This window comes from Podarcis tiliguerta, assembly GCF_965153285.1.
Source record: "Podarcis tiliguerta genome assembly, chromosome: 5".
Lineage (NCBI taxonomy): Eukaryota > Metazoa > Chordata > Lepidosauria > Squamata > Lacertidae > Podarcis > Podarcis tiliguerta.
This window is the reverse complement of record NC_139538.1, coordinates 6,943,633-6,956,025: the sequence shown is the minus strand read 5'-3', so window position 1 is coordinate 6,956,025 and position 12,393 is coordinate 6,943,633. Positions and strand designations below refer to the sequence as shown.

The 12,393-nt window shown below is 43.5% G+C and overlaps 1 protein-coding gene across 10 annotated transcripts in view; it reads right to left on the bottom strand.

The window, feature by feature from the left end:
* Positions 1-12,393, bottom strand: part of VWA5B2 (von Willebrand factor A domain containing 5B2) — a 115,439-nt gene that overhangs the window by 22,358 nt on the left and 80,688 nt on the right. For 4 of the 10 annotated variants that reach the window (XM_083441865.1, XM_083441871.1, XM_083441868.1 and 1 more), the window contains 4 exons: positions 7,083-7,259; positions 6,508-6,669; positions 5,398-5,629; positions 3,389-3,543 (listed from right to left, as the gene is read on the bottom strand). In XM_083441865.1, coding sequence (XP_083297991.1) covers positions 3,389-3,543; positions 5,398-5,629; positions 6,508-6,669; positions 7,083-7,221 — 688 coding nt within the window. In that variant the 5' untranslated portion in view covers positions 7,222-7,259. Of the gene's footprint in view, positions 1-3,388; positions 3,544-5,397; positions 5,630-6,444; positions 6,670-7,082; positions 7,260-12,393 lie in introns of all 10 variants that reach the window. The other 6 variants (XM_083441869.1, XM_083441870.1, XM_083441872.1 and 3 more) reach the window with 4 other exon arrangements.

Genomic DNA, 12,393 nt, shown 5'->3' with positions numbered 1-12,393 from the left:
CAAACTTGTTTGAAATTGTGTGTTTTTAAAAGCCACACAGGAAACACACAGCCCAGGGACTCTCACTCCCGACCTGAAGGTCCCACCAATTCGCCCTCTCTTATCTACAGCTCTTACAGAATTCAAACCGCTCTTTGGCAAACAGTTCCAAAATGTATAAAGGTTTTAATACTGTGGTCACAACACTAATCCAGCACAGACTTATTTAAAAGAATATACAGTTAGGGCTCACCCACACTTTCTGCTTGTCCCATGCCTAGAAAGCAAAGGTCTAAGAAGTTTAATGTATGGAAGTGAGAGCTGGACCATAAAGAAGGCTGATCGCCGAAGAATTGATTCTTTTGAATTATGGTGCTGGAGGAGACTCTTGAGAGTCCTATGGACTGCAAGAAGATCAAACGTATCCATTCTTAAGGAAATCAGCCCTGAGTGCTCACTGGAAGGACAGATCGTGAAGCTGAGGCTCCAATACTTGGGCCACCTCATGAGAAGACTCCCTGGAAAAGACCCTGATGTTGGGAAAGATGGAGGGCACAAGGAGAAGGGGACGACAGAGGACGAGATGGTTGGACAGTGTTCTCGAAGCCACAAACATGAGTCTGACCAAACTGTGGGAGGCAGTGGAAGACAGGAGTGCCTGGCGTGCTCTGGTCCATGGGGTCACGAAGAGTCGGACACGACTAAACAACAACAAGCAGTTTTCTGCTTGACCTGAGCTTTCTAGGCATGGGTCTAAGCAATTTTGCCTTTGACCTGTTGTTTTTCCCCAGAAAACCCACTAATTAGTGGTAGATCGGAACAAAAGGCAATCTGGGGGAAAGCCTGATTGCCATTTGTTCCGATTCAGTGCTAAAGAACAGATTTCTTGCGAGGTGGGGAAGCAAAAGAAGGTGTGGATAAGCCTTTATATAGCTTACACTAAGGTACATACCTGCCAGCTTATCTGCACTGCTAGATAAATGGAGCTAGATAATTTTTCAGCACACAACCCCCCCCCCCATTTTTTACCTTTATGCACAGACCACAATGAAGTCATTCGTCAGCAGCAAAAGACATTTTTACTAGACTGAAGCCCAGCAAGGCCACGAGTGCAGCATTTCTCGGAGGCATGGGACTTGAGCCAACTCCTAATGGGATTAATTCCTTCGTCTGTCTCAAGCATATGCTCCAGGGCTCTCCGAAGTTGCTTCCGTCTCCCTCCCTCCCCCCACGACACACACTTTCGCTTGCTTTCTTTCTTCCCACAGCCATCATTTTTTCATGAGAGAAAAAGAGTGTAGACTCAGCACTAAAGCATGCGCAATATAGATGGTTTAAAAACCAGAGACTTTATTCATGTGGTGAAAATCTCTGCTTTGTTAACCACAGTAGCGTATATATTATTTTAGTGATGAACCAATTCCTAAAAGAGGTTCAGAACAAGCATTTATGAAGTGCTCTTCTGACGCCTTTATAACTAAAGATTCCACCTCCTCCTCTGGGACTGCTTCATAAATCCTTCACTAACCAGACAGCACTTCTGGAATGGCTTCATTCACTGTCACTTCCCCACAGTCCTCCTTAGAGCAAGACATCTTTGAAACCCAAGCATTCAGTTTTCTGAGATCATGAGATCTATCTATATCATCTATCTATCATCTATCTAACATCTATCTATCATCTATCTATCTATCTATCTATCTATCTATCATCTATCTATCTATCATCTATATCTATCATCTATCTATCTATCTATCTATCTATCTATCTATCATCTATCTCTATCCATCTATCTGGAGCAAAAGCAAAAGTGAATCACCTGCATTTCCCGTAGTCCTGGATAATGGAAGGAATAAAAGGGCATTGCAGCCATTGCACTTACTTCTGGATCAAGAGCGGACAGTAGAGTGGGCAGAAGGAATCTGCTCCCTGTCACTATTGGCATTTTGGTTTCTATCAGATTCTCACTTTTCCAATCTTAGGTTCAGTTCTCCACATTTCTGCACGTGTTTGTGATATATATATATATATTTAAGTCCCCCATGTGGTTTACGTGGGGCTTTCCTTGGCTTGATCTGGAAGCTGCAGTTAGTGCAGAATGAGACCTTGGCATCATAGAACACCTGTGCTCACAGCTCTGCACTGGTTGTCAATCGGCTACCGGGCAAAGTTCAGGGTGTTGATGCTGGCATCTACCTGTCTCGAGAGACAATAGAGAGCGCCTCCCGGGGTGAAGTTAAACTGCTGCGTTAGCGGCACCAAAGTGACCTCCCTGGGGCGCAAGCCTCGGCAGTGTGTATGGACTGGGCTGCCTGGGTGACAAGACCCTCCCCTCTCGGCCTCGCTGATGGGGTCCAAAGGAAAGAAGAGCAATATGTTTGGCAGCAGCTTGGCTGCAGGAGTTGTTGGAAGGAGGTGTCCAGCCATCTTAGGGACTCCACTCTGGATTTGTGTAGGGTTTACTCCTTAGCCCTTTCTTCTCCCAAAGATATCCCACAAGGCAATAGAGGTTTAGAATCAGAGTTTTCCTTCTCTTAGATGGGCTACCTTCCCAGGTTGATGAGCTCCATCTGCCCCTTTAATGCGTTACTGTTAGAATATAAAGCTCTTAACAGCTGGGGACCAGTTTACATGTGAGATTGCCTTACCCCACCATGTGCCCACTTGAGCGCTTCGATTGGTAGAACTGGCACTGCTACAGGTGCCACAAAATACTCATTCCGCATTTGTTTACTGTGGCAGCACATACACTTTGGAACTCCCTGCCTATTGAGACCAAGCAGGCACTTTCAGTGTACTCTTTTTAGTGTCTGCTAAAAACACTCTTGTTTAGACAATCCTATCGATGCTTAGAAAGTTGATGTGAATTTTAAACTGTTTTAGTATTTTAACTTTTTGTCTGCTTTAAAGTATTGCATTTTTTCTTGATTTTCTTGTTTTATCTTTTTGTAAACCATTTTGAGGGTTTTGTTTTGTTTTCACAATCAAGTAGCGTATAAATTAAATAAAGAAATAAGCCTATCTAGATACGTAGAGTGTTAATATGTGTTTTAATTTGGTTTTAAACTTATCAATTTAAATTATTCTTTGAATGTTTTAAATAGTTGTTTCTAACTGTTTTTGCTGATAATTTCAATTTCATTGTTTTATTCTTTTTGTAAACCACTTTGGATTTTGGTTTTTTTAAAAAACAACAACACACAACAACAACCAAGTCATAGAGAATCCTCAAAAAATGTAGTTACGGGCTTTGGGAACTATAGCTCTGTGAAGTCAGCACCATGAACAAACTACAGTCCCCATGATTTTTTGGGAGAAGCTGTGACTGTTAAAATTGTATGCTTTAAATGCAATGGTGTGCATGTGACCGCAAATGCAAGACACACTGAAATTGGATACTAAATCATACCTGCCAGCAAACAGGGTCCTTTAACAAGCATCTCAAAGCTGAACTCGTAGGGAAAGGCATTGTAAACCTCACCCCTGAAGATGTCTGTATCCTGGGGAGGCACAAGGAAAGACTGCTCACTCTTCAGAGTAGTGGATCCAAAACAACTGGCAGAGCTGATGAAGAAGGAGGAAGAGAGAGAAAAGTCACAAACTAGAGCTGTCTGGCAGCACGGCAGTTGACCTTATTGTGGGAGTTCTTGGGCAAGGTATACATTTGCTAATCACCACAACACAGCCCAAGGCCTGCAAAGAGGCCTCCTGCGGGCAGGGAAACGCAACTACAGCCTAAAGTGAATTTGGAATACAACTTATATATTTTTAAAGGCAATCTCCCCAGGAATTTTTAAAATCACATAGCTCCATATAGACATTTTCCAAAAGAAACAGACAGATGTGGAAAAAAGACACTTTGTTTTCTGCAGGAGAAATTCCGCAGCTGGACCTCTGTTCCAACACATGGGGACATATTTACAAGAGCAACTAATCAGAATCAGGGAAGTTTTCGGAAACTTTCACCTCAGTGGGAGGGGCCTATTTTTGGCAGCTATGTTTATATAGGTTGAGGTGTGAATTTGGTGTGCTGCTATCATAGCTTAGTTGGATCTGTGCAGATGAGGTGAAAACAATGAAATATATATATATATATATATATATATATATATATATATATATACACACATACATGGGAAGCACAGTAGTTTTACCATATTCTTGTGGGAAATTGCAGTCAAATACAGCTAGCAAGCATAGGGCTAGTTGGTGTATGAGGAGGTTAAGATAATAAAGCTGTGTTTCCTAGACTCAGTTAGGTCACACCCCCTCTTCTCTGATGAGGGAGGAAGTGAAGCCTTCTTTTCCTGTTCCTTCTCTCTCCTCGCCATGTAACTCATCAAAGAAGAAGTGTCTTAAGCTTTGCTTCAAGCTTAGATGTTTGAAGCTATCTCTCTGTATTTTTTCTTTGAATCTGTAAGTAAAGCATTTTGAACTTCCTTAGGAGTGTGTGTGGCCTATTCCTTGCAAGAGGAGTAGAAAGAAGGAAGCGCTTTGCAAGTGGACTAAACGGGATATGCAAAAGGTTTAGGAGCCTACATTCCTAACACTTTACTGTGCTGCTTAACGTTTGTGACTTTAAACGCTCCTACTGGGGGCTCTCTCCTGCTGGAGAGTGAGTTTAGCCCTGCATTTTGAATCCAGGCAACCAACTGATTCTTTTGTTCTTTGCCCGACACACACATGGGTCACAGGGAGTCATATTTTTCCTCCCACAATGCTGAACTCTGCACAGTTGCAACCAAGCTATGTTTTCAACACATCAGTTTGTAAAGGGGTTCTGAGAGAAGACTGCTAGACTTGAACACTAGCCTGTACATTTAAATTTCCTTTCTCCCACTGTGGCAAAAGGTCGTAAGTTGCTATTCTAAAACCATCAATCCAGCCTTTGTGCAATGCTCCACTGAAGGACACAAGAGGGACCTCAACAAAATATTGCACAGTGGAGTGCCCTCCTGTCCCATACTCCATTCTATTCCACCTCCCATCCAGTTTGCATTTTTTGATCCAATGTTAGTTAGTATTCTGGGCCCACAAAACATTCTCAGTCCTTCCTTGGCTGTTTTAGGGATCCCTCCTTTCCACTAAGGGTTTCCTCTGGGCATGCTGATGATTCCCTCTTATGAGTGAGTGGTGTCATTTTGGTTCAATAAGCAAAGGCACTCATAACCTTAACCTTGGATATAAAAGGGATGCTGCTGCTGCTGAGTCGTGTGACTCCCAGCCAGTTTCTAATTGGCACAGGCTCCCATTATCAATTATTTGTGCCACACTCCCATTTGCTAGAGAACCCATATGAGTCAGCAGGAAAGCTCTGATTCCTGCGACCTGCACTTGCCAGCTGTCGGTGGTCCCTATAACCTCCTCCAGTTCCTACCCTTTGCATAGCATAGACTCTGAGAAAGCCATGAAAATCACCATAGGGCCAACCTGTCGTCACATAAGCCTCTCGCCTCACTTTCACTTTCGGGGATGGATACAACGAAGGGCGTGAGCACAGAGGGGAAGAGGACACGTAGGGCGCCGTTTGCCAGGGTTGCCAGTTCCCGACTGCTGCTGAAGACTACAGTCAAGGTTTCCGAAGGCCCAACGGGGCCTGTGCTGATGATGAACGTGGAACGTGCTAAGTCTTCGTCAAGGATCAAGTGACCTGGGCAGAAGGCAAAGAGGAGGTAGCTAGGATGGTGCCTCCTGCACACTCATGCGGGAAGCTAATGCCTTTACTTTATCACTGTCTTGGAGCCACACTTCTCACTGAGTTACCCATACAGCAAGGTGAAGACTGGAGTCATTGCACAGCCCTCCTTTCCTGTTCTGATTTGAAAGTTACCATTGGAATGGCAGCACCTCAGTGCAGGTGAGGGAGCCCCAAATACCCTTAATGATTATCTCACTTAAGTTTCTTGGCACTGTATCGATTGGCAAACTGTGAGAACGGTTAGGTCAAAAGCCACAGATTTACCTGTGGCTACCTAGTTCCCTTCATGGAAAACTCAACCCATCCACTGTTGCACACATCAGCCGAGGCATCCCCTTGGGATTTAATTTAATGAACAGCTCAACAGTGGGAAATTTACTGAGCGGCTTCATATGCATTATTTGTTCGACTTATAGAAAAACACCCTGTTGGGTAGTCCAGTATTATTATTCCGTATAGTACAGAAGGAGTGATGACCAATAGTACAGAAGGCTTGACCGAAACCAACTAGTGCTAGATCGTGGTTACTAGATGTGTTCACAGCAGAGCTGAGATTTGGGGCATGACTCATAGCTCATGCCTTTTAGCAGCTTTCTAATGGATCATTGTAGCCTGCCTTGAGTTCTAGCCTAGGAATAGTGCTCTTGGGATGGAAAGCTGAACTATTTATTGCATGAAAGCAGAAGACAAATCACCTTTGGCTAACTCTTCCATAGCCCCCAAAATGTGAAACTGTCCTGAATTGATGTCTTTGCTTCAAGTCCCACCTTGCTATTCATTTCAGCAGTGCCAGAGGCAGAGCACTGCAAGGAGATGTTACCACAACCAACCATTGGTGCAGCAGAGTGGCTGGTTCCAGCTTGCATTACAGTCAATGCAGCAGTCCTCCACACTGGGCCGGTTCTGGATCTGGAACGTGGAGGTTCTGTTTCCTGTTATAGCTTCAAAGCTTGAGACCACCTCTGACTCCTCCAGGGGATAAATGAAGACTCCTGTGCATAGAAAGCCAGATTGTCCATTGGTAATCAGTCACCCCTTGCACCCAAATAAAACTCTCTCCCTCTCTCTCTCTCACACACATGCACAACCCCCCATCCCTCTTCAGCTGAACCGTGCAGATCAGCAGAGGAGTGAGGGGTGGTATTTTCTTCCCATCACAGCACTGGGCAAGGTGGAAGCTCTCCAATCTACCCAGTGCTTCAATAGAGAAGAAAATTGTCCTCTCTGCTCTTCAGATATTTATAGGACTTACACCTATACCATATGTAACATCTCTGTCAATGGGGAATCATGCATCTGAAGCAGCAGAAAGAGCCAAGAGTCATCTACATTCTTGATAGATCTAGAACAGCATCTACCACCTGTGCAGTTATAACCTACCACTGTAGCTGCAAAAAGCTCTTACCCTCTATAGGCTCTTCCTCCAAGTTGATGTAAGTAAGGTGGGCAGTGACTCCCAAGGAATACCCATTGGCACAGGCTTTCACACAAGAGCTTTTTAGAGGGAGGGCTGTCCAGGCTGGCCGGCAGTACAAGCCTGGCATGATCTTCAGGTGAAACTAAAAAGCCCCACCGACTGCAGCTATGAAGATAAGAAAAGACAAGGACATGCCAATAGCGAAGGCCCTTCACTGGCTCTGCTCCAAAAGCCTCCAGAGATGAAGCTCTCTAGCAGCAGCAGCTCACAGGAGAAGTCATCCATGCTCACTGGTTCTTCCTGACTAGGGGCCTCCACCCTGGATCCTCACCCATCCTTGAGAACCCAGGGAAATACCACTGTCCTCTGACACTGAGGTTCTCTTGTGGATCAAGAATTGGTTAAGTAGAAGGAAGCAGAGAGTATAAATGAACAGACAATTCTATGGAGAGATGTAGAAAGGGGAGCCCCCCAAGGACTGGTATTGAGACCTGTGTTTTTTTCACTTATTCATAAATGCTCTAGAGTTAGGAGTGAGCAGTCAGGTGGCCAAGTTTGTTAATTAAAATTGCTCATGGTCATTAAAATAAAAGGTGAAAAGCTCCAAAAGGGCCTCTCCAAACTGAGAGTGGGCAGGAAAATGGCAAATGCAATTCAATGTAAACAGGTGTAAACTGATGCATAGAGGGGCAAAAAAAAAATATTATTTTCACTCATGGGGTTTGAACTGGTGGTGATTGACTAGGAATGAGACCTTGGGGTCATAGTGGATAGTCCAATGATAATGTTGCCCTAGGGCTCATTCAGACTTCCTTTGTGCCATGTTTTTAGGCACAGGTCTATGCTTTAAAGCTGGGTATCCGATATCTATATCTATATCTATATCTATATCTATATCTATATCTATATCTATATCTATATCTATATCTATCTATCTATCTATCTATCTATCTATCTATCTATCATCTCCCCTCAGCACTTTCCTGCTCAAGTCTACTCTTTACTGCTGAATTGGAGCAAATGGGACTCTGCAGAAAACCCAAAATGCAGTTTATTCTGATGCAGCATTAAAGAGTGGGTTTTCCTGGGGGAAGTAGTGGGGGGTGGAGAGCTTGAAAGTGCTGACATTCATCTTGAAAGTGTGGGGCAAAAGGTAAGTGTGGATGAGACCCTAGTGTGCAGCAGCTGAGAAAAAGGCAAATTCCATGCTAGGGATCATTAGGAAAGGAACTGAAAAAACCTGTGAATAACATTGTGCTGTTACACAAATCAATGGTACAACTGCACTTGGAACAACGTGTGAACTCTTGCGGATGAAATTTAAGGTTGTGTACACACTACACCTTCAAAGCACATTCCCCCCCTCAAATAAAAGAATTTATACAAAGGAAAAACCTCCCCTTGAAGCAGTTTTACAAAAGGAAAAAAGACTCATAAGATGGGTAACGTATTAGCCGTATTAGCCTGTAAGTCATTGCATAAATCTATGCTCAAAAACACTTGCAAGGAAAACATGGGCAAAGATTATACACCTATGATCAGAACTAGGCAGTCGTGCATGATATAAGCTGTGTAAACACCACACATTTAAAGTACATGACCTCCACCAAAGTATCCTTGGAACTAAAGTTCATCACACATGGACATGCAATTCCTGGCAATCTTAAGAAACTACTCTTCCCAGGAGTCTTTTGGAGGACTCATGTGCTTTAAATGTATGGTGTGTACACAGCCTTTGAAAGCTGCCCGTTGCTTGGAGTTTTCCACTTTCCCCTACTTCATGATCTCTCAAATTTATTGTTGTTAATAATTAATGCCCTGGCAAATATTGCAAGTATCTTTTAACATCCCAGCTACTCTCTACTCTTTTCCCTTCCACATGTGTGAATTGGTCACCCAGGTAACCTCCGTAGGTGGAGTATGGGATGGGGCGAACAGATGCTGCCCTCTCTCATTGGTCCGTTGGAAAGTCTGGGCCCCACTGAGGGCTCAAGCAAACTGGAAGATGATCCGTATTCTGAAAATAAACCTTTGTTTCCAGGTGACCTTGTAGATGCAGCACTGGCTACACTGGAGAGGTTCTGGCCAGCTGCTGCTCATGAAAAAGATGGCATGGAAAAACAAACAGAGGTGCTATGCAAAGCAGCTAATCAACCCTGAACATGTGTTGATTCAGTGCTTGCATTTCTCTTTGCAAAGTAAGCAGTGACCTGTTGAAACACATGGGGGTGGAAGGGAGTTGCTGGTTTCTTAAAGCTGCTGTTATCGTTAGAGTGGTTAGCTGCTGTACTCTCCAGAACAGCAACAATCAAAACAGTAATAAGACAGGAGATTGACGACAGAGTGCGTATTTCCCCAAACCCTGAGAACTGCCACTGACCACTAGGTTTTGGCTGAGCCTACCCATACACACCACCAGCTACATCAAACCATATGAATCCGCAGGAAGCCATGGAATATGGACCGTGACTCAAAGCCTCTCCGTGCCTACTCAAGACCCTATGGTTTCATGCGCAATGCATGTGTTATTTCTGTCTGCCATGACACCGATTGGCCGCAGCTTCATGTTTACCAATGACTTATCACTGCCTGTTTTTTTCTTGTTTTAAATCATCAGTAACCTTTATATTTATCTTACCAAAGTAAACAAGACCCATCTGGCCTTTATGTTTTATGCAGGTAGCTGCAAGGCAGTCTGTAATGAATAAACACAGATCCCTGGGTTAGCACTCTGTGATCCCCCCCCCCATCCTTTCTTAGTTTCTGGGAATGCAGCGGCCTACAATCTTATTAATATTATAAGAACAAACAACCCTGGATTTCTGCTACTTTCTCCCTAGCAAAATATTCTCTTCCCATTGTATCCAGGGGTGGTGGCTGTGTGTGTTCATGTGTGTGTGTGTGTACATGTGAACAGGGTAGAAAATAAGTGTCCCATTCTTAAAAACTGACACCTTCTCCAATTGTGTGTACAGTGTCTCTCAAAACAACAACAAACTAACCTATGGTCACGTAAAGCATACTCAATAAACACACAAGACGTAACCGGCTGTGTTCTTAGATAAATAAGGTATACTATACATGTATCAAATCATAAATTTCAATATAAAGTTCCACAAACGAACAAAGCAGAAGACCCAGTGGATCAGATCATTCTCTAATCAGTTCATGCATAAGGTCCATCCATGTAAGTGTCTATTCCACCTGTCTGTTCATAAGGTCCAAACAATCCACATGAAAGGTTGTTGCAGTTCCACAGAATCCTTTCATAATAGTAGCAGCTACTACTATGCCATAAGAGCCACTGTCCTGTAATATCACATATGAGCTTTAACTACTGATGAAGCCCAGGACGGCGAAACAAGGCCAATATTCCAGAAATCCTTGTCTTAGACTCTGTGAAAGGATTCTGTGGAACTGCAACAACCTTTCATGTGGATTATTTGGACCTTATGAACAGACAGGTGGAATAGACACTATTACACGGATGGACCTTATGCTTGAACTGATTAGAGAATGATCTGATCCACTGGGTCTTCTGCTTTGTTCGTCTGTTGAACTTTATGAGTTACTTCCGTTGAAATTTATGATTTGATACATGAATAGTATACCTTATTTATCTAAGAACACAGCCGGTTACGTCTAGTGTGTTTATCGATTATACAGTGTCTCTCAAGCATTTCAGGCAGGGCACAATTCCCAACACTGCCTGGAGATCCTTGGAATTGAATCCAGGATCTTCTGCATGCAAAGCAGAGAGTCCACCACAGAGCTACAGCCCTTCCCAGAAGAAGACTGCCGAAGAACTAGGAAGGGGGCTCTCTCAGAGTTTGCCACAACAGAATAGCATGGCTGTAGCAATATAGAAGAATTGCTGCAACCAAACTAAGGGCTTTTCTGCACTTAGCTTCCTCTGCTCTTTCTAGGCTCTGTCGGCACTTTAAAGCTCCATGTCAGAGTGCCTCCCCTCCCCCCTTTTTTTGCTCTGGAGCTACAGTATCCCTGTGAAAACCTGCTCTCTGAAGTTCAATTGGAGCAAATGGTAATATGCGGAAAACCCAAATTACTGTTTACACTGATTCAGCATTAAAGAGCAGTTTTTTTGTAGGGAAAGATCCAGAGTAGGGCAAAAGGTAAGTGTGGATAAGCCCTGTGTTGGGAACATAATCACCTGTACAGTTGTCTTTAAAATCTTTGGTCTTTTTAATGACTCTTATTTGTCTGTAGGCAGTAGCTAAAAGAGATCCATAACAAGGGTTTTTGACAGTAAATCTGTTATTTAAACAATAGGTCCCTTTCATCTTTGAGATATTCTATAGAGGCTTTACACCAGGTACCTTCACTCGAAAAGATCTAGCAGTGCCCAGAGCAGGAGGGCTTTAAACTGACTAATGTGGGGGAGGGAGACAGTGCTCCTGAAGGTAGGAGTCTATTAATTGATGAAGATGATCATCCAAATGTCATAGACCAAATGGAGCAAGCAGCAAGCAGACCTAGTGGTGGGAGGAAAAAATCCTTAAATAAGAGACACGGGGGAATGACTAATGGACTTCAATGTCTGTACACTAATGCACAAAGCATGGGAAATAAACAAGATGAGCTTGAGCTCTTGGTACAGCAAACTAAATATGACATAATAGGCATCACTGAAACCTGGTGGGATAGGTCCCACGATTGGAATGTAAAAATGGAGGGATACAATCTATTTCAGAGAAACAGACCAGACAAGAAAGGAGGAGGAGTGGCGTTATATGTCAGGGATGTGTATACCTGTGAAGAGATCCAAGATTTAGAACCTCAAAGCCAAAGTGAGAGCATTTGGGTCAAAATTAAGGGAGAGAAGAATAATAGTGACCTCATTGTGGGAGTTTACTATAGATCCCCAAGCCAAACGGAGGACATAGATGATGCCTTCCTGGAACAGATGGCCAAGCATGCAAAAGGAAGGGAGATAGTAGTAATGGGGGACTTCAATTACCCGGATATTTGTTGGATGTCAAACTCAGCCAAGAGCATAAGGTCAAACAGATTCCTCACTGGCCTTGCAGACAACTTCATTGTCCAGAAAGTGGGAGAAGCAACAAGAGGAACAGCCATTTTAGATCTGGTCCTAACCAATGTCGATGACCTGGTTAATGGGGTAGAAGTGGAAGGATCATTAGGCGCAAGTGATCATGCTCTTCTGAAGTTTACTATACAACGGAAAGGAGCAGCCAAGCATACTAGGACTCAATTTCTTGACTTTAAGAAAGCCGACTTCATAAAACTTAGGGAAGTGCTGGGTGAGATCCCATGGACA